This window comes from Rhinoraja longicauda, chromosome 8, assembly GCF_053455715.1.
Source record: "Rhinoraja longicauda isolate Sanriku21f chromosome 8, sRhiLon1.1, whole genome shotgun sequence".
Taxonomy (NCBI): Eukaryota; Metazoa; Chordata; class Chondrichthyes; order Rajiformes; family Arhynchobatidae; genus Rhinoraja; species Rhinoraja longicauda.
Window position 1 is genome coordinate 28,742,708 of NC_135960.1, and position 21,224 is coordinate 28,763,931.

At 41.4% G+C, this 21,224-nt stretch overlaps 1 protein-coding gene across 3 annotated transcripts in view; it reads right to left on the reverse strand.

The window, feature by feature from the left end:
• vps8 (VPS8 subunit of CORVET complex) overlaps window positions 1-21,224 on the reverse strand; it is a 432,205-nt gene that overhangs the window by 358,199 nt on the left and 52,782 nt on the right. For all 3 annotated transcript variants that reach the window (XM_078403484.1, XM_078403485.1, XM_078403483.1), the window contains exons 15-19: window positions 19,052-19,126; window positions 16,898-16,933; window positions 14,705-14,795; window positions 10,580-10,626; window positions 9,338-9,427 (exon numbers count right to left, since the gene is read on the reverse strand). In XM_078403484.1, coding sequence (XP_078259610.1) covers window positions 9,338-9,427; window positions 10,580-10,626; window positions 14,705-14,795; window positions 16,898-16,933; window positions 19,052-19,126 — 339 coding nt within the window. The remainder of the gene's footprint in view (window positions 1-9,337; window positions 9,428-10,579; window positions 10,627-14,704; window positions 14,796-16,897; window positions 16,934-19,051; window positions 19,127-21,224) is intronic.

A 21,224-nucleotide genomic window follows, 5' to 3' on the forward strand; every position in this document is an offset into this window, starting at 1 on the left:
TTAATCAGGTGTATCCTCTGGCTAAAGACAGTTCTTTGTTGAATAGTCACAGCTCAATTACTTTAAAACTGTGAATTGAATGTTGCAAGATCCCAATGCACAATGAATTGATTATATGCTTTAAAAAAGGACAAATCAAATATTCTTTTGAGGTATCCACTTAGTGTACCATTAAATACTGTATTAATATTTGTTTTGACTAGTGGATCTCAAGTGTGTCCATTGATGGATAATGTTCATTAAATCGAAAAACTCATCATCATGCTGGTACAGTCAAGGATGAAGTTCGGCACTCCATTGAACTTGAGCTGTCTATTAGTCCTACTCCAGCACACTTTCGTTATCCGTCCAATATTTTTCCTTCAGCCATTTATTCAACAAAATTTTGAAGGCTGCTGTTGACTCTGTTCCTATCCTCTCGGGTTGTGCAGTATGAATCCCTACCACACAGTGCATAAAAAGCTCTTGCTTTTTTTTTTAAGTATGTTCTTTCTGCAGCGACCAGAAATTATTTATCTTTATTTGTTCCATTTAGAAGGTACGCATAGGAAGGTAAATGTGCATATTTTTAGATGGTCATTTTAAACTTACCCATGTCGCCATAGTTGGGCCAAAGGGTAGTTTCCGTGCAGTATGTATGATTCTATGACCCTAACGATGTCCATACGTGCTCCACTCAGTGCAAGCCTCGAAACTATCATTTTAAACCCTTCCAACAATTTTATTCTGGATATCTATAGATTTGACAAGAACAACCTCAGCTTTGACACACGCAAGCTGGTAATTTATAATTTGTTTGTTGTTTATATTTTATTTTGAACGTGTAACACAAAAAAAGATAAAATCAAAACAAATTAACAATAAAATGAAATGAACAGTAAACCTATACACAACTCAATGAATAAATTCTCATAAACACAAATTAAATCTTACATGTTCGAAAAGTAGGAGGAAGTATACACTTATTTATTCCTAACCCTGCTCCGCTACTCATCAATTAATTCACAAACGTTATCTCATTTACATATATATACACATACACAAACATATACATACATACACACATATATCCATACATATGCCACACACATACATATGTACACATATATGCATATATGCACATAAGCGAACATGCATATATGCATTCCTCGCTTCTCTGAGGCTGAGGGGTGAATCAACCAGTTTGGGGCGAGAAGTTTGTAGATAGCAATCTCACTCACATGAGATGAACATGGTGTCACTGATCATAGTTTTCATGAAGCACAGACTGATTACAAACTTCCATCAAATTACAGCAAAGGCCTAGGCTGTTCAGAGCAACGTAACAATATTACAACTGATAACTATAGCACAATTGCTCAAAGGCTCAGAGGAGGAAAATACCATGAACTTTTTCAGCTGTTCAAATGTCCTCCTTCGGAATTAAGCTAACACACATTAAGTACCAGGCAAAAAGATCATGGATTTGATCCCAAGAAATCATTCTCTCAAACAGTCTATTATGCAATAATCTTCTGGTCAGACAGTGTCCCTTACAATTTGACTGATAGCTGCCTGAAGCAACAGCAAGCTTTCAAGAAACTAATGAAGTTGTCACACTTGATTTTCTTCAACATTCTACAGCTAGTGCTTTTATTGTTGGACTGTGTTTTTGGGGGTTTTTTGGGGGTGTAATTTTGATGCTTATTTAATGCTTTTGTTGTTGGACTGTGGGTGATTGAATTAACATTTTGTTCAAGATGGCCGCGCCGTTGTGTTTGGCTGCCTGCCACTGTATGTTTCTTTTTTTTTCCCTAGTCAGATGTGCAGCACTTTGGTCAACGTGGGTTGTTTTTAAATGTGCTATACAAATAAATTGACTTGACTTGACTTGACCACTTTGTCAGAACTTTGTCTGTGTTTCATACTTAGTTTCTTGCTGCAACATTATGTTACAGTTTTACAAGGGGTTGGTGATACCCGTATTATTTTCAGTTTTGGTTACCCTGTTACAGGAAAGATGCTATTAAGTGGGAAAGAGTGTTGCAAAAAAATAGGAGGGTGTTGCCAGGATTCAAGGAACTGAGCTATAGGAAGCGGTTGTGCAGGCTTGTACTTTATTCCTTGGAGAGTAGGAAACTTAGTGGTGATCTTTTTGAGGTGTAGATAGGGTTGCCAACTATCCCGTATTTGCCGGAACATCTCATATTTTCGGCTAAATTGGTTTGTCCCGTACGGGACCGCCCTTGTCCCGTATTAGTAGGGTTGACACTTTCCTCACTCCCAAATATGGGACAAGGTGACATCACCACCCCGCACCCCACGTGACCTCACACAGCCAGCGGCCACGTGCTCCGCACCACCAACGGCAGCCGCCTGGGCCAGGAGGCGGGTTGCTACGCAACCTCCGTTAGGGGCACCCAGAAATCGCAATAAAATGTAGTAATAATCAGCGAGGTTTTTAAATCCCAGGTTTAAATGTAAAGGTTTAGGCTAACTCGGTGTAAAATTTAACAGAAATGCCACGGGGAAAAGCTCAGCGGGTCAGAAAGAGAAACAGAGTTAATGTTTCGAGTTGGCGACCGGTCGTCATTCCCAAATCGCTTTAAGTCAGATGGTGGATCATTGTGACTCCTTGTGTAAAGGTCGGAAGGTGGTCTCTAAAGTGCAAGTGGGGATCTCTGCAGAGTATGGGCAGGAAATACATCACGCCCTTGCATTGGGTCGCGGTTGCAATGTGAGCGAGTGTGACCAGCGCCTGCCTCATATATATAATGGCACTGGAGACATCAAGGGCAGCTGTCTCAGTGTTAATAACGCCGACTGCACACCATGTTCTCATTGGGGCAGCTCGACCCCCTGTTCCTCCTGATGTCTGGCGCTTCCCTCTCTTGCGAGTCGGGCTCGCTCGCTGCAACCACAAACTCCACCAACATTGTGTGCACGTTTACCAAGGACGCTGCCTTAGTCGGTAAGTTCTGGGGAGGGGAAAGGAATCAAAAAACCCGATGGTTTCCTGCCCACCCAACCAACCAACCAAACATGCCCTCCAAGACAGCAGTCTGGCTCGTTTTACCGGCTGCCGCAAGGAATTAAACCGGACTGTCAATGGGGAACCTGCGATTAGTGTCAAAGAATGGCTCAGTTTCTGACTATTTTATGTAGATTGGACGAATTCCCGCAGGTTTAAGCAAGTTAAGTAGATTGTAACCAACTGCGTGACTTGAAAGCACTGATTTAATGTTACTCCCTCAGAGGGAGTAATAGTCCACACGACCTCCCAGCACGGGCGGCCGCCATTGGTGGAGCGGGAGCACGTGGCCGCTGGCTGTGTGCGGTCACGTGGGGCGCGGTGCGGTGACGTCACCTTGTCCCATATTTGGGAGTGAGATAGTTGGCAACCCTTCGTGTAGAAGATCAAAGACAGGGTGAATGCACATGGTCTTTTTCCAAGTAATAAGGGGATCAAGGGGTAGAAACATAGAAAATAGGTGCAGGAGTAGGCCATTCGGCCCTTGGAGCCAGCACCGCCATTCAATATGATCATGGCTGATCATCCAAAATCAGTACCCCGTTCTGGCTTTTTCCCCATATCCCTCGATTCCCTTAGCCCCAAGAGCCAAATTGAACTCTCTCTTGAAAACATCGAGTGAATTGGTCTCCACTGTCTTCTGTGGCAGAGAATTCCACAGATTCACAACTCTCTGGGTGAAAGTTTTTCCTCATCTCAGTCCTAAATGGCCTACCCCTTATTCTTAAACTGTGACCCCTGGTTCTGGGCTCTCCCAACAGCGGGAACATTTTTCCTGCATCTACCCTGTCCAATCCTCTAAGAATTTTATATGTTTCTAAGAGCCCCTCTCATCCTAAATTCCAACGAATACAAGCCCAGTCGACCCATTCTTTCATCATATGTCAGTCCCGTCATCCCGGGAATTAACCTGATGAACCTATGCTGTACAACTGCAATAGGACCTCCTTCCTCCCATACTCAAATCCTCTCGCAATGAAGGCCAAAATGCCATTGGCTTTCTTTACTGCCTCCAGTACCTGCATGTTTACTTCCAGTAACTGACGTAGAAGCACACCCAGGTCTCGTTGCACCTCCCCTTCTCCTAATTTGACTCCATTCAGATAATAATCTGCTTTCCTGTTCTTGCCACCAAAGTGGATAATCTCACATTTATCCACTTTATACTGCATCTGCCATGCATCTGCCTACTCACCCAACTTATCCAAGTCACCCTGCAGCCTCATAGCATCCTCCTCGCAGCTCACACTGCCACCCAGCTTTGTGTCATTCGCAAACTTAGAGTTGTTACATTTAATTCCCTCGTCTAAATCGTTAATATATATTGTAAACAACTGGGGTCCCAGCACCGAGCCTTGAGGCACACCACTAGTTACTGCCTCCATTCTGAAAAGGACCCGTTAATTCCTACTCTATGCTTCCTGTCTGCCAGCCAATTCTCTATCCATGTCAATACCCTACCCCCAAAACCATGTGCTCTAATTTTGCACACTAATCTCTTATGTGGGCCCTTGTCAAAGGCTTTTAAAAAGTCCAGATAAACCACATCCACTGGCTTTCCCTTATCCATTCTACTTGTTACATCCTCAAAAAATTCCAAAAGATTAGTCAATCATGGTTTCCCCTTCATAAATCCATGCTAATTTTGACCGATCCCATCACAGCTTTCCAAATGTGCTGCTGTAACATTTTTAATAATCGACTCCAGCATCTTCCCAACTACCGATGTAAGGCTAATTGCTCTATAATTCCATTTTCTCTCTCCCTCCTTTCTTAAAAAGTGAAGTTACATTGGTTATCCTCTAGTCCACAGGAACTGATCCAGTGTCGAGAGAACATTGGAAAATGATCACCAATGCATCCACAATTTCTAGGGCCACTTCCTTGAGCACTCTGGGATGCAGACCATCTGGCCCTGGGGATTTATCTGCCTTCAGTCCTAACAGTTTACCTAACACCATTTTATGACTAACACGGATTCCCTTCAGTTCCTCCCTCCCACTAGATCCTCGGTCCCCTAGTATTTCCGGGAGATTGTCTTCCTTAGTGAAGGCAGAAGCAAAGTATTTGTTTAACTGTTCTGCCATTTCCTTGTTTCCCATTATAAATTAATCTGTCTGACTGTAAGGGACCTACATTCGGCTTCACTAATCTTTTCCTTTTTACATACCTTTAGAAACTTTTACATTTTATATTTCCCGCAAGCTTTCTTTCATGTTCTTTTTCTCCCCCCCTCTTAATTAACCCCTTTGTCCTCCTCTGTTGAGTTCTAAATTTCTCCCAGTCCTCTGGTTTGCCGTTTCTTCTGGCCAATTTATATGCCTCTTCCTTGGCTTTAACACTATCCTTGACTTCCCTCGTCAGCCACGGTTGAGCCGCCTTCCAGTTTTATTTTTTCATCGGACAGGGATAAACAATTTCTGGAGTTCATCCTTGCAGTCATTAAATTTTTGCCATTGCATCTCCATTGTTAACCCTTTAAGTATAATTTGTCAGTCTATCCTAGCCAATTGCCGTCTCATACCCTCAAAGTCTCCTTTATTCAAGTTCAGGACCCTAGTCTCTGAATTAACCGTGTCACTCTCCATCCTAATGCAGAATTCCACCACATTATGGTCACTGTTGCCCAAGGGCCTTGCGCAACAAGATCGCTAACTAATCATAATAATACTTTATTAGCCATGTAAATTTTGCAACATACGAGGAATTTCATTTGTCAGTTATACTAATAAAAAGCAACAGAACACACATTATACTTTTTAGCATGAACATCCACCAGAGACTCCTCCGCATTCCTCACTGTGATGGAAGGCAAAAAAAAAGTTCAATCTCTCCCTTCTTTGTCCTCCAGGGGTCGTGGGGCTCTAACCTTCTGTTGACGGGATGATCTTACTCCTGTAGCCGGCCTTCCCCTTTGGGGTGATCAAGCTCTTGCATCGGGGGGGGGGGGGGGAATCTCAGCTCCCCCACGCCGAGCGATCTACCCCAGGGCGGGACTAGTCGAACGTCGCGCTGCTTTTGTAGCTTCCCGACGTCGGTCTCAACCGGAGACTGCGAGCTCCTTGATGTTAAAGTCCGCAGACCACAGTTGGAACGTCGATCCCAGGCAAGGGATCGTACGCTCTGATGGTAAATCCACGCCCGCGGTGACGCTCAAATTCATTCCCGAGCAAGGCCTCCAACTCCACAATGTTAGGCCGCAGAGCGAGTGGAGATACAATCCGGAAAACAATTGCATCTCCGGCAAGGTAAGAGATGGAAAAAAAGTTTCCCCCCGACACCTCCACCCACCCCCCACTTAAAACAAACCAGAGAACATTAACACATACTTTTAAAACTCACTAAAAATAACAAAAAAAGACGAAAGGGACAGACAGACTGCAGGCGAGGCTGCTATCGAAGCGCCACCCGGTGGAATAATCCTTTTACATTACACAATACCCAGTCTAGGATGGCCTGGCCTCCAGTCAGTTCCTCTACATATTGGTTTAAAAACCTATCCTGTATACATTCCAGGAAATCCTCCTCCTCAGCACTGTTACCAATCTGGTTGGCCCAATCTATATGTAGATTAAAGTCCCCATGATAACCGCTCACCCATGATAATCGGGTGAGGTTTGAAGTGAGAGGGAAAGATTTAATAGGAATCTGTGGGGCAATTATTTCCACACTGAGGGTGGTACATATATGAAACAAGTTGCCAGAGGAAGAGATTGATGCAGCTATAATAACATTTAAAATATATTTGGATAAAGTCATGATTAGGAAAGGTTTACAGTGAAGTAGATCAAACACAGGCAAATGGGACTAGCAATGATGGATATCTAGTTTGGAATGGATGAGTTGGGCTTATTTCTGTGCTGATAACGCTATAACACTGGAGTCCCTCAATGTCCCATTCTCCAGCCACAGAATCTATCGATGCGTATCAATTTCATACTAAGGTTCCTCTTTAATTCCTTTAGTTATATTCTTCTATAAAGGAAGCAGGCCATTGTTGGTTGATTGCTGGATGAGAACGAGAAGCTGGTGCAACTTGGGTGGGGGTGGAATGGAGAGAGGAGGGATGCAGGGGTTACTTGAAGTTAGAGAAATCAATATTCATACCACTGGGTTGTAAAATGCCCAGGCGAAATATGGGATGTGGTGAGGCCGCATTCAGAATATTGTTTAGTTTTGGTCACCATGTATTAGAAAAGATGCTACTAAGCTGGCACTGATGCGAGAAAATTTACAAGGACATTGCCAGGACTTGATGGCCTGAGCTATGGGGAGAGTGGGCAGGCTAGGATTTTATTGCTTGCAGGACAGGAGGCTGAGGGATGATCTTTTTTTTAGATATACAGCGTGGAAATGGGCCCTTTCGGCCCACCGGGACTGCGCCGACCAGCGATCCCCGCACATTAACACTATCCTACACCCACTAGGGACAATTTTTACATTTACCAAGCCAATTAACGTACAAACCTGTACGTCTTTGGAGTGTGGGAGGAAACCAAAGATCTCGGAGAAAAGCCACGCAGGTCATGGGGAAAACGTACAAATTCTGTACAGACAGCACCCGTAGTCGGGATCGGACCAGGATCTCCGGCGCTGCATTCGTTGTAAGGCAGCAACTCTACCGCTGCTCCACCGTGACCGCCTGTGGAGGTTTTTTAAATCATGAGAAGAATAGATGAGGTAAATATAGTCTTTATCCCCAGGGTCGGGGAATCAAGACTAGAGGGCATAGATTTAAAGTGAGAGACGGAAAAGATTTAAAAGGAACCCAAGGGGCAACTTTTTCCACACAGAGGGTAGTGGGTGTATGGAACAAGCTACCAGAGCAAGAACTTGAGACCGACACATTCATAACATTTAAAAGACAGCTGGACAGGTACGTGGATCAGAAAGGTTTAGTGGGATATGGATCAAACACAGGTGAATGGGACTAGCTTAGATTGGGCATCATAATCACCATAGAAGAGTTGGGCCGAAAGGCCTGTTTCCGTCCTGTATGACTCGACTAGATGTTGAATGATTAGTTGTAGTAGAACTACATAGCTCTGATCTGAACGATTGGTTGTGACATTTCGCTTTGTTCATTGCATGCTGTTTTTTATTGTTTAGCAGATCAGCTGTCCTACATTGCAGGCAGGAACGTCATTATTGTTAGGAATATCTGATTGTGCACCTGACATCCCTTTCAGCATTCTCTGTTGAATCAAGGGTTTTTCCCTGGTGTGATTGCGATGGTAGTATGCTATCAAAGCAAGGCATAAACTCTGATAGCAATGGAGCCCTCACCTCGTTCTCCAGCCCACACACTGGAGAAATTTGCCCAATCCTATCCCTTCCCCCCCCACTCTCTCACGAGAGTGCTTGCCTTGACCCCTCCCCACCCTCCACACTGCAAATTTTGCCTAGATGCACACCCCTCTCATGCTGGAGTTACTGGCTCTTTCCCTACCCCATACTGAACTGAAGCTTTTGCCCCTCCCCCTCAGAGTCACAGGACCCCTTGCCTAGTCCCACTTTACTATCCACTGATCTCCTCACCAAATTCAAACCCCTCTACCCTATTAGAGCTTTTGTCCAAACCCTCCCCGTCCCTCTCCTTCCTTTGCACCCCCCCCCCCCATCTCCTCCTCGCCTAGTGCCTCCCTCCTCCCCACTCACTGGATCCCTCGCCTCAATTCCCTCCTCTATTCACTGGAGCCCTCATCTAATCCTCCTCCTCTCCACTCACTGGAGTCCTCACCAAAGTTTCCCTTCCCCACTCCCTTGAGCTCTCACCCAACTACTTTCTAACATCATCACATGGTGACCACAAGGGCAACCATTGACCTCACGGCAATAAATAAAGCATCAAAATGTTAACACCAAAGACACACGGAGGAAAATTAGTTAGCCACAGCCTGTGAACAAAAACAAAAGAATACAGAAATAAATGCCGCACACTCCAGAATAAATTGCACTTGCTATAGGCTCCCACATTTATTTACACCACAAGACCAATATCACCAGCACCTGATAACATGTCACAGTCCTAATTTATCTGTCACAAACTATGGCTCTTAACACTGCATAATCACCAATCTGCGCTAAAGTTACACAAAATACTGAAAGAAAATAAAAACATACTGGAACCTGAAATAAAAATCTTTTATGCCAGAAATAGGGGCTTCTGTTGGGAGACAGCATCAGACCTTCAGGTTGATTATCTATCAGCAGCATCTTATATTTTTTTTCATTTTGTATTAACATTTTAATATTTATTTTAATATTCTTGTGTTTTTTTTAATATGTGTCATTTTTCTGAAAAATAAGCTTTAGCTGTTCACTTGCCTGAAAATGTTGTTCCATAACCTGTATTTTGCCTTGCTCAGGGCATTTCTTCAAAGCTCGGTCAGCATACTGAAGCAGAATTTCTACCATCTGAAAAGATGTTAAACACAAATCAGCTTTATTCCTATCTCCAAGCAAACATCAGCTACCCCACCTGTAGTCTAATGCTGATGCAGAGCAACAAAAAACATTCAAGTGAACAAAATGTTAGCTGTCTATGTAATTATGGAGCATTTCTACACTTTGTTCAGATCGTGCAGAGTTTGCGGCAGTATACATAGCTATAAAACAGAGACAGAGAAAAGTGGTGAATTACAGTTATTCACACAGCCAAAAGGTGAGAAGTTGTGTTCCATAGGAGCTAGAGCTGCTGTTCATGTTTACATAAATAATCAAGATGTGAACATCGGAAATGTCAAACTTTGTGGATGGGACTTAGAGTGCTGTTAATGCAGATGAGAACCCAGCCAAAATACCAGAGGCATTAATAAAATTGCAGATCGGGCATACTATCGCAAACCAATTTATATCATTCTGAAGTGGTACATTTGTGATTGGAAGAACAAGGAGATAACATACTTCATGTGACATAATTAATTTAAATGGTATGGAGAAACAGAAGGAATGGAAACACACATAAACAAAACATGTAGAGCACATGCAGAGATGTTTCCACTTGCAAGACATTTCAGAATCAGGGATTATAAATAAGATGGTCACGACCAAATTCAGTTGCAAATGCAGGGACAAGAATCAAGTAAAATTGTCGCGCCAAGGAGAATTTTTAAAAATTCAATTTAAACCACCGTTCAGATTGGATTAACAATTTCTGCTGGACAATTACACTAAAGATTTTATAAACCTATACACCCACGTAGCTCATTTGTTATGAGTTTACATTAATAAACGGTGAAGCAGTGGGCCATGGGACTATTACCTGTAACTCCACAAATTGCAATTTATTCAACTGTTGCAACTGTTAAGGCATGGGGAAAATATTCCATAAAAACCCACCTTTTCCAATTTCAAAAAACATTAAAAATGATGCAATGCAGTAGTTTAACGACCACTTAAATGTTGGACAAGCACAAGTAAAAAACAAACCCTACATCCAAGATCTTGAGTCCTTCTACAAGACAGCTACATCAAGAGCACATTGTGTGGTGAACTGATGTTCAGTGTGATGCTCATCAGCTTTAAGGAAATAAAATAAATGAATGTCATGAATGAGCAATACTTTACCCGATCAGCCACAACTCCTTTCCGCTTGCTCTGATCTCCAAACAACCCTAACAATGGGGAAAAAAGGATAATTGTACAAACAGGCTTCAATGAACCATAGTTATTCACTATGTACATTAAAGTAACAATATTTAACAGTTTTACCATTTTCTTGAATGCCATCTTTTTTTTAGAAACAAAGAAATAGAAATCATGAAAAAGGGAATACTGTTAAATATTGTAATTTTACCTCTCCTCCAGACCCTATTATTTAGTGAAATTATTTAATGCCGTCTAAATCTAGTTGCAAACAGCATATGTCCCCAAGACAGCAGTGCAATGATAATTCAGCACTAGATTATCAGCCTTACTGAGGCCACTAAAGTGACTAATGTGTTTATGTGGATAATTGCATTAAAAAGCATTATTCAGGGAGTGAGATTTAGAAACATTGGATGGAGCTTTAATCTGCTGGATTTGCCCGCAGGGCATACCAACTGCCTTTTGTCAATCTCTGAAATGAATGGATACCATCTTGAGAAACTGCAGTAGTTATAAATTGGACTAAACTACTTGACTTACTGGAACTCTCACCTTTACATTTAGATTTAGAGATACAGTGCGGAAACAGGCCCTACGGTCCACCGAGTCCGCGCCGCCCAGCGATCCCCGCACATTATCACTATCCTACACACACTAGGGACAATTTTTACATTTACCCAGTCAATTAACCTACAAACCTGTACGTCTTTGGAGTGTGGGAGGAAACCGAAGATCTCGGAGAAAACCCACGCAGGTCACGGGGAGAACGTACAAACTCCATACAGTACAGCACCTGTAGTCAGGATCGAACCCGAGTCTCCGGCGCTGCATTCGCTGTAAGGCAGCAACTCTACCGTTGCGCCACCATGTCGCCCCCACCTTGCTGCCTCATTATTTCATAAGGATAGCTTGAGGTTTAGGTTCAGATTAGTTTATTGTCATGTATACCAGGGTGCAATGAAATCCCTATTCACATGAAGCTCACAAAGTAAATAGGTAACATACAGAAATAAAAAATACAATCATAAATATGACGAGTGCCATACAGTATAACAGTGCAAAATGTTAACGCAACCTCAAGTAGAACAAAAAAGATTTTAAAATATAATAATGGATAACCAATTGAGGTAGTGTAATGGCAGCACTTCTTAGAAGAGGGGTAGAAGATTAGAAGGTGCAGTCTGATAGCCATGACGAACTTGTCTTTGTTAGCTTATGGTACGAATATTGAATTGTTCAATTTTGGGTAACTAACCTACAAACAACCCCTAACCTACCACCTACCCCCACTTCCCAGTTCCCCACCTGGACGTGCACCCATTTCTCCCCTTACCCAACTTCTTCCAACTACATTCCTTCTTCTAGCTTCACAACTCACACCTACCCTTATCTCACACCTTTTGTCATTTCATCTCCAGCCATTGTCCAACCATCTGCCCATCAAAACCCGCCACGCCAGTATCCACTTGTCACTCATCGAGCTTTGTCTTGTCCCTCCTATCTTCCAGCTTCCTCCCACTTTGGTAAGTTTGCAAATGACAGATAAATAGGTGGTATCGTCAACCGTGAAAATGATTATCAACCAATACAGCTGAATCTTGATCAGCTGGGCAAGTGATCTGAGGAATGGCTCATGGAGTTAAATTCACATAAGTGTGAGGTGTTGCAATTAGGGTGGTTGAACCAGGGCAGGGACTTCACAGCAAACGGTAGGGCACTGGGGAGTATTGTATAGCAGTGGGATCAAAGAGTACAGGTACATTGGTCCCTGAAAGTGGCGTCGTAGGTTGACAGGGTGGTGAAGGCGTCTTTTGGCATGCTGGCATTCATCATTCAGGGAAATTGAATACAGAAGTTGGGATGTTATGTTACAATTATACAAGACATTGTTGAGGATGCACATGGAGTATCATATTCAGCTTTGGTCCCTCTACAAAAAGGAAAAATACCTTTAAACTAGAAAGGGTGCAGAGAAGATTTACAAAAACGTTGCCAGGACGTCAGGGGCGAGAATAGGACATAAGCTAGAGATAGAGATTAGGCAAGCTAGGACTTTACGGATTTTCAGGAGGCTGAGGGGTGATCTAATAGACGTATAAAAAATCATGAGGTGAATATATAGAGTGAATGGACAGTGTCTTTTTCCCCCAGGGAAGAGGAATCAAGAATGCAGGGAATAGGTTTAAGGTTGGAAGGGAAAGATTTGATAGGAACCTGGGAGGCAACACAGAGGTGGTGGGTAAATGGGACGAACTGTGCGTTACGCAGCATATGTGGAGGGATTGGACAGGCAGCATTTCTAGTTGGGACCCTTCTTCAGACATCTGAAGAAACCTTCAGATGCTCTCTGATCCACTGAGTACCTCCAACACTTTGCTTTTTGCTAGAGGAAGTAGAGGAGCCATGTACAATAACAACATTTAAAAGACGTCTGGACAGGTACACAGATAGGAAAGGTTTAGAGGGATATGGGCCAAACTGAGCCAAATGGGACCTACTTTAGCGGGGCATCTTGGTCAGCATGGATGAGTTGGTCTGAAAGGTCAGTTTCCTTGCTGTTTTTATGACACTCAATGGTGCATGATGGTCATTGGTCTAGGAATTGTTCTTTTTAAATCAAAAATTACCTTTAGCCCGTTAACTCGTGATTTCACCATTTTGTTTCTCTAAACACCAATTGTAATATTTCCTATTGTAGGTATTCATTTTTATTTTATTAGCACATTGGTTAACCTATTTTCTTCCCTTCATTGATCATAGCAAAAGGTTAAAATACAATAGAGTAAAAATATCCTGCTTCATTCATTTAATTGGATTATTTACTGTATGTAGAAGTAATCAAGCCAAGCAATTAAATTGAATTTAAAGAATTTGTCGAATGTGAACAATAAATATGGTAAACAAAGATTTAGAAAAGCAGAGAAAAAATATTAAACTAAATCAAGAAAATCATGCATTTAATTTATGCTTTTTCAGAGATTAAAGTAAACTAACTACACAGCTGGATTTTGGATTTTCACTCTTCGGACATTAACAGTGGGGGACTGTAGTAATCCACATAAATCTCATGAACACATGGTTAGACATGTGCAGTGTAAATTTAACATGCAACATTAACCTATTTCCAAATGCTTTTTTAGTTTTGTACCATATATAAATCTACAATGCAGTAAATTTATTACAATTGATAATTAATTTAATTGGCCAATTTTGTGGATTGGAAACAATTTTTTTGAATTTAGCAGCTCCAACACGATGGCTGAAATACAAATTCATACATCACACAAGAGAAGATCAAATGGGATGGGGCATTAGGAAATGAAATCTGTGTAACTTGACCTCAACGTACATATGAACACAGTATTTTCACCGTGCAAGATATTTGGGCATTAGTCTTTCGTGCTGTCAAACATATTTCTCAGTTACCCAATATAGTTACACTCTTGTTTACCCCATATAGGAACATTTGTATTACTTTTCACTCTTTCTCCATTCTGGCACTTCACAGACATTAAGTCACAAATATCGTGTGTATTCTCAGAAGCAATCTCACCAGATCCACAACTAAATTTTTGCTTGAAGCTTCTCTGCATTACATAGCACGTAAAATGTTGCCATTCTTTATTCAAAAGCAGCTTTCCTCGTCCCTCAAGATTGCTCTCAAAGTTAATATAAGAACATAAAAAGCAGGTTTGTCATCCTCTCAAGCCTGCTCCACTATTTAATAAATTTATAGGGGATGCAATCTTGACCTCAACACTACCTTTCTGCTCTTTCACTCTCTTGCAATTGTCATCATTGTGTTGAAACTTTTGAATAATCTCTTCTCCCCATATAATTAACCCAAGCAATTCTGAACTCTGGAATTCCTCTCCTAGCCAATCTCAAATTATTAATTCCCTAAAAATTTTGAACTTCTGAATTCCAAATTACTGTTGGAACTGTACATTACTATCTTTTGCAAAATATAGCATAAACATGATGGGGTGAATGCTCTTATTCTCTACGATATGTTTCACCTATTTTATAAATGTAAACAAATACTACAATTTTAAAAGTTAATCTATCGATGCAATCTTCTATTTATGTAGAATTTTCACTCACCCACTACTGCCTTGGCTTTTCCTTCATGAAGTGACCAGGCAAGGGAGAGTGCCTCAATGAACCTCTCCTGCTTTAACAGGTAATCCAACCTCTGCATAGACAGCATCAAGAGAAAAACATACATCAAGGCTCATGCCGCTTCAACGTAGCATCTACAGGAAGTGTTCACTTCCTTACAGCTCACGCAAGAGCACGTATCATCTGTGGTTTAACGGCCAGGGTGGTGTAGTTAACTGATTCAACAATCTGACTGGACTAACGGTCTTCAAGTCATGCATTATGTATTGTTCTCAGTTTGATCTAAATTGCAAACTTCATCATTGGAAAAATCAAGCTAATGAATCACAAACAACAGAATAGAAACCAACGTCACACTTCATGTTAGGGAAAACACCCAGTATTTTCAACATAGTTCTTGCAAGCATGAATAAGATTTAATTAATTTATTGTTTTAATTGTAAAGGACTGCAAGTGAAAGTAAAGTTCATAATGCCCATCTTCACAAAGATAAACAATACATTTTTGAAATAAATATCAGTGACAAAAAAAAGAAACCTTAACTTGCAATTTCCATATAATATCCAAATATCCACTCCTATCCAGGAAGGAGGGTCTAAATAGTTTGTCACTTTCAAGCAGCTAAAATATAAACTATCTTGCACGGTAGCGCAGCGGTAGAGTTGCTGCTTTACAGCGAATGCAGCGCCGGAGACTCAGGTTCGATCCTGACTACGGGTGCTGCACTGTAAGGAGTTTGTACGTTCTCCCCGTGACCTGCGTGGGTTTTCTCTAAGATCTTCGGTTTCCTCCCACACTCCAAAGACGTACAGGTATGTAGGTTAATTGGCTGGGTAAATGTAAAAATTGTCCCTAGTGGGTGTAGGATAGTGTTAATGTATGGGGATCACTGGGCGGCACGGACTTGGAGGGCCGAAAAGGCCTGTTTCTGGCTGTATATATATGATATGATATATGATAACTCCTTTGACCAAAATAATATATTGATTTTACAAAAATCATTTCGCATGCATTCAGTGTTTGAGGAATCAAAGCAAAGCCGACCCATTCCTTTTTTAAACTAACAAATAAAATAAAATGTACAGCAACGTAATCTGTTTCTACTGTAATAATATACAAGTCACAGGACTCAACGGAGTAGCACTCCTGCCCCTGTTTTAGAAGATCCTGCATTATTGTGTGACTGCTGCACTGCTTGGGGTTCATCTCAGTATGAGACTTTAAACTGAGGCACTGCCTGCTTCCTCTGGTGGACACATGAAAACTAAGGCAAAAACTCTGCAGTTGCAACAATAACTATCCCTCAACAACAACCGTTTCTCTTAGATATTACCTGATCAGTTAAATAATTCTGAGTATTTTTCTAATTCAGATTTTCATCATCTGTGGTACTTTGCTTTTTACCTTGATTATTACAGAATTCCAGAGCTACAACATTAAAGGTTTTGGCCCCAATTTCATGCTGGGCAGTTTCACCAAACACACAGTCGCAATGTCATACTTGCTTTCAATCTTCCTGAACGATTTTTATATTTCTAGTATCGCTACCCAAGTCCCTGTCTTTCATTATCAGTACATTATTAAAGCTTTTAAAATAAACTGTATGCTATTTCCCATTTTAAGGAAAAATTACTTCCCTCTCTAAGAAACAATTTTTCTTTAATCAGGCAATTGAGAGATAAAAGGGAGATTTGGTGAAGGCAAAAAGAAGTCCAGTCAGAAGGCAGGATAAACCTCCATGAAGGCTGGCTTCATGAGAAGCTCTGCTTAAATGAGTCACAGAGATTAGAATTAGTCTATCAAATTGATAGGGCGTGTTACATGCACAACAACTAAGATGAAAATGGTCAAAAGGATAATTTTTAATTCAGGAAAGTAGCAGTATATAAAAGTCACTCAAAGAACCTTGCTATTTAAAATAAGATGGTTCTTTGCAAAGAGATTTAAGAACATCATATGTCTGTTAGAAGAAAAAAAAGGACCTTTTACAAAAAATACTTTTCTATCTGTGGGTAATGATATGGAGTGGGAACAAAATGCTCAATATCATTCCCACAATTGTATACAACGCTAAAATGTCCAAATGCATGAAGGCAAGCTGGAGGCAGAATACAGGTTTTTGCTGAAACTGAACAGCCAGCAAGATCCTCCCTGAAAACAAACTAACTTGCTTACCTCTCGCCAAGTCCTCAGAGTAACCACATGCACAGACTACAAAAAAAAAGAAAAAGTATCAAAATATAAGTCAATAATACACATGATGTATTCAGCAATCAAATTTATCAATAAAAAAGCATGTTTTGTCATTTCAAAGTCTTGCATCTCATCCATAGAATCTGATGTGGTCAAGAGTAAAAAACATAGGTATCCAAAGTGTGTGATGTAAATTACCTGAAAAGTACTAGAACAGCGAACATAACCTGAAAAGCAAAAAGTGCACACAGATTGCAGCAAACAGTGGCTAAGCAGCTCTGTATTTTGATTCATTACCCAAGTATAACAGACACACCCAACACATTTATTTTAGCAGAGCACAGCAAATAGCAAACTGGCAAATTGGGCATTAAAAGGGCATAACACCAAAAAATGCTATTCCAATCCTACAGGCAGGACATGATACTCCTATTATTAGAGATTGTGAGAACAAGGAGATACCAAAGTTTATTTTAGTTGAATGGAATCTGATAGCTCAGCAACTACAATTTACATCACAAAATAGATTCACGAATGAAAACAAGAGTTCAGTCATCAACAAGTACCGCCTTCTGCACAATTCTATGTATCAGGTATAAATTTGGGTTGTTCTGCAGATTTAAAATCTCAATAGGACAGATGGCATAATTAATCATCTATTCTGGCCTAATGTTTCAAAATAATGCCAAATAGAATCTCTGATTCCACTGGGTACGTTGTATTTAAAATTCTGATCAAATTGAGCTGAAAGGAAGTAGTATTACTGAGCAAAAAGTCCAGTCTGCAATTTCACATATCACAGGAGAAGGCTTTGGTACTGCAGCACAATGCAAAAATATCGTCCAATGGAAGTGGAAGACTTTACAAGGGAGTAACAATCACCAGTGATCTTTTAGTAAATTAGTTTGATTTAATTTACATGTTTGTACACTGAAACACAAATGCATAGTGTCACAACTCATTTGGCTATCATGCAACCATTCAGTCCTCAGTTTCAGCCTGTTGTTCCTCTGCTGTCAAAATTCAGTACTTTGTACCTATACTTTACTGTTCTGCTGCTCAGTAATTCTCTCAATCACACAAGGACGCCCTCACATTTAAAAAAAAAAAAAAGTAATGGCAGTCAGTGCAAACAATCATAGACCAAACACATATCTGTACTTTTCTTCGTCCTTGGCAGAAATATTGATCACTCAGAAATATGACTCATTTGGCCAATATTCAAACCCATCAGCCAGAAGCACATGCAAGAATATATAAAGAAGGAAGCCTTTCAATTTTAAATCCAATCTGTCACAACATAGCAATAGAAGGAAACAGCAAATCTCACTGAGAATAAAGAGAGGAGGCAAATAAACACATACACTATAATTAAAGAATTAGAAAAATTAGTTTTCTGCTGCGCTTGACAATTGGTTCGCAATGTTGCCAGTGTAGAAAAATATCTAGGGATGCATTTGAGTGGGGACATGAGCCACTTAGTGAGTAAGGATTCATCAAAGACAAAATAGCAAACATATATATGAACTGCTGTTCTGAGTGCACCTCACTATTTCTAAAATTATGTAATCTTTCCAGTCATAGAATTTTTGCATTTAGGTTGCACATGCACCTGGGCCAGATTTCAAAGAGATCTCCAAATCTTTAATGTCTGATGTGGACAAGAGCAAAAATAAAGGTATCCAAAGTATGTGCTATAAATTATCTGAAAAGTATGAGAACAGCAAACATAACCTGAAAAGCAAAAGTGTACACAGAGTGCAGCAAACAGCACCACTGTGCAGCTGTGTAATTAATTAATGACTACAACAGAGATACCCAACACTTTTATTTTCGCAGAGCACAGCAAATAGCAAACTGGCTCCAACCATTGATCACATCTAGGAAGATAAGCAATTCCACTTTCACTGGCTGAGGGACCTTATCATGCAGGATTCATCAGCTCTATTCCTAGCCAGAAAACAAATACAAATGGATTAAAGAGAAAAACCATGCAGATATCACACACACCTTTGATGAATGACACATACTAATACTTCACTATCATCAGTTAAAAGCCTTTTAACATTCCAAATGTAAACAATTATTCAATTCCATAATAAAATACTAATCTTAAGAAAGATTCACCATGTTTACCTTAGTTCCTAGATAGATAATTTGTCCTCCATAACCGCTGACTGACTGGTAACATGCCTTCTCACCAACGAGAGCCTATTAAGAAATTGACAATTCTATTAACAAGTCTAATTTAAAGGAATAGCAGAGAACCAATAATACTGGAATTTACTGTAGATGCCAATAAAATTACTGAGAATAGGAAAAAAATAACATACTTCAATTAGACAAGAAATCAATTAATAATTGAGCACACAGTGTGACAAGGAGCCATAAATATAAAACAAATCACAAGAACAATCCATGGTCTATCCTTAATTGATTGATCTCAGCCAGAGTGGCAGCTGAATGCCAATTCTTGGTCTCAACGTTTGTAAGATATTAAGATGGGAAGAACTAATCAATAGGGTTCTCAGCTGAAGCCAACTGGCAATTACATGTCATTGAACAAAAGTGAGCTTGAGATCAGATTTAACTTGCTGCTTCCAAAATTAAAAGATTTCTACCAGCACTCACTACTTGGGCTCACAGAGAAAAATATGGCCCTTTGGGTGAGATCAAACAAATGAGGTACCAGCACCTGTAGAGTTGTTCACTGAAATTAGCTATTTCGATTAGCTGAAAAGAGGGAAGAGAAAAATGGAAACAAGAAATAACACGCAAACACAAACATAAAGCAAAATCAACTAGTGATAATCAAAAAAACAATAGTTTGAAAAAAACATTAATAAACTGAAATAAGCAGCATCGCCCTTTATGGTAATAACACCGAGCTCCAGCTCCCCCTGAAGTCCCTGGAGGAGGAGTTTAAGGTGACTCGGGCCAGAGCGGTGATGCTGTCAGGGACTCCAGAGACCACAATGTGGCTCAGGCAGGGGTGGAGGTGAAAACTGGGAGGAAGTGGAGAGCCGGCTGCAAGCGGAGTCTCGGATCCGCACAGAGTCCTGGTGGGAGCAGTGACTCGGGGAAGAGCTGGTCTGGGAACCTTCCCAACTCCCCAGTTTGACAAGGCCAAGAGGAAGGAGAGGCGCAGGTGGTCCAGGAGGAAGCGAGGGCAGCGGTGGAGGAGGAGAGGTCTAGCAGAGCGGTAGGCTTGAGGGAGCAGGGGGCCTGGAGAAGGTGGGGCCAGGCCATGGATTGAAAAGTTACATGGACCGAGCTCTGGCAGGCTGAACCACAGCGTATCAAGTTCCTAGTCAATAGACAATAGATAATAGGTGCAGGAGTAGGCCATTCGGCCCTTCGAGCCTGCACCACCATTCAATGTGATCATGGCAGTGTACAATGTCCTGCCCAGCCCATTGAACCTCTTCATCTGGGGCAAAGCGGAATCTCCGGATTGCCCGCAATGCTTAGGCAAGGGAATGTTGGAACACATCCTGAGCTGTTGCCCAAAGGCTCTTGGGCAGGGCCAGTACACATGGCACCACGACCAGGTTTTGAAACCCATTGCAGAAGCCATCAGCATGGGAATCAGCAGCTGCAGACGAGCACACCCCACCACCCAAATGATCACCTTTGTGAAGGCTGGAGTGCAGCTGCCAAGAACCACAGCAGCCAAGAATCCATCAGGAATCCTTGCGATTGCGCAGGACTAGCAGCTTTCTGTAGACCTGGTGAAACAGCTGAAGTTCCCACGGCACATCGCCATGACCACCCTGAGGCCGGACATCCACCTGGTCTCAGAGGCGACCAAAAACATCCTCTTGTTGGAACTGTAAGCAGGGCTGGAAGGCAAGGTGCATGCCCATCGAGGTTGGCTGTAGAGGTTTTGCAAGGCAATCGCTCTACAAAGCCTTGAGTGCACTGGGCATCACCGGAATGGAGAGAAGAGTCATCAAGAACACCACAGAGGCAGCGGAAAAAGCCTCGAGATGGCTCTGGATCAGGAGAGGAGGTCCATGGGGAGGAGAGAATACCACCTGAACACAAGTCATGGTCAGATCAACCACGGCTGGGTAGTCTGGGCGAGGGTGTCTGATGTTTGAAAGACCCGAAAAACCCAATCACCCCAGGTTACATTACTGATGATGTGTTCAGGAGCATCAAGAGATGTTTGTATCAATCAAACACTGGAATAGAACAATTTTGTTTCTTAAAAAATCTATTTTTTATTAGGAAAATATCAGAATATCAAGCTATGTTGTGTATCAAGTTGTGTATGTGTGGGGGTTGGTGGTGTGGGTGTGGGTGG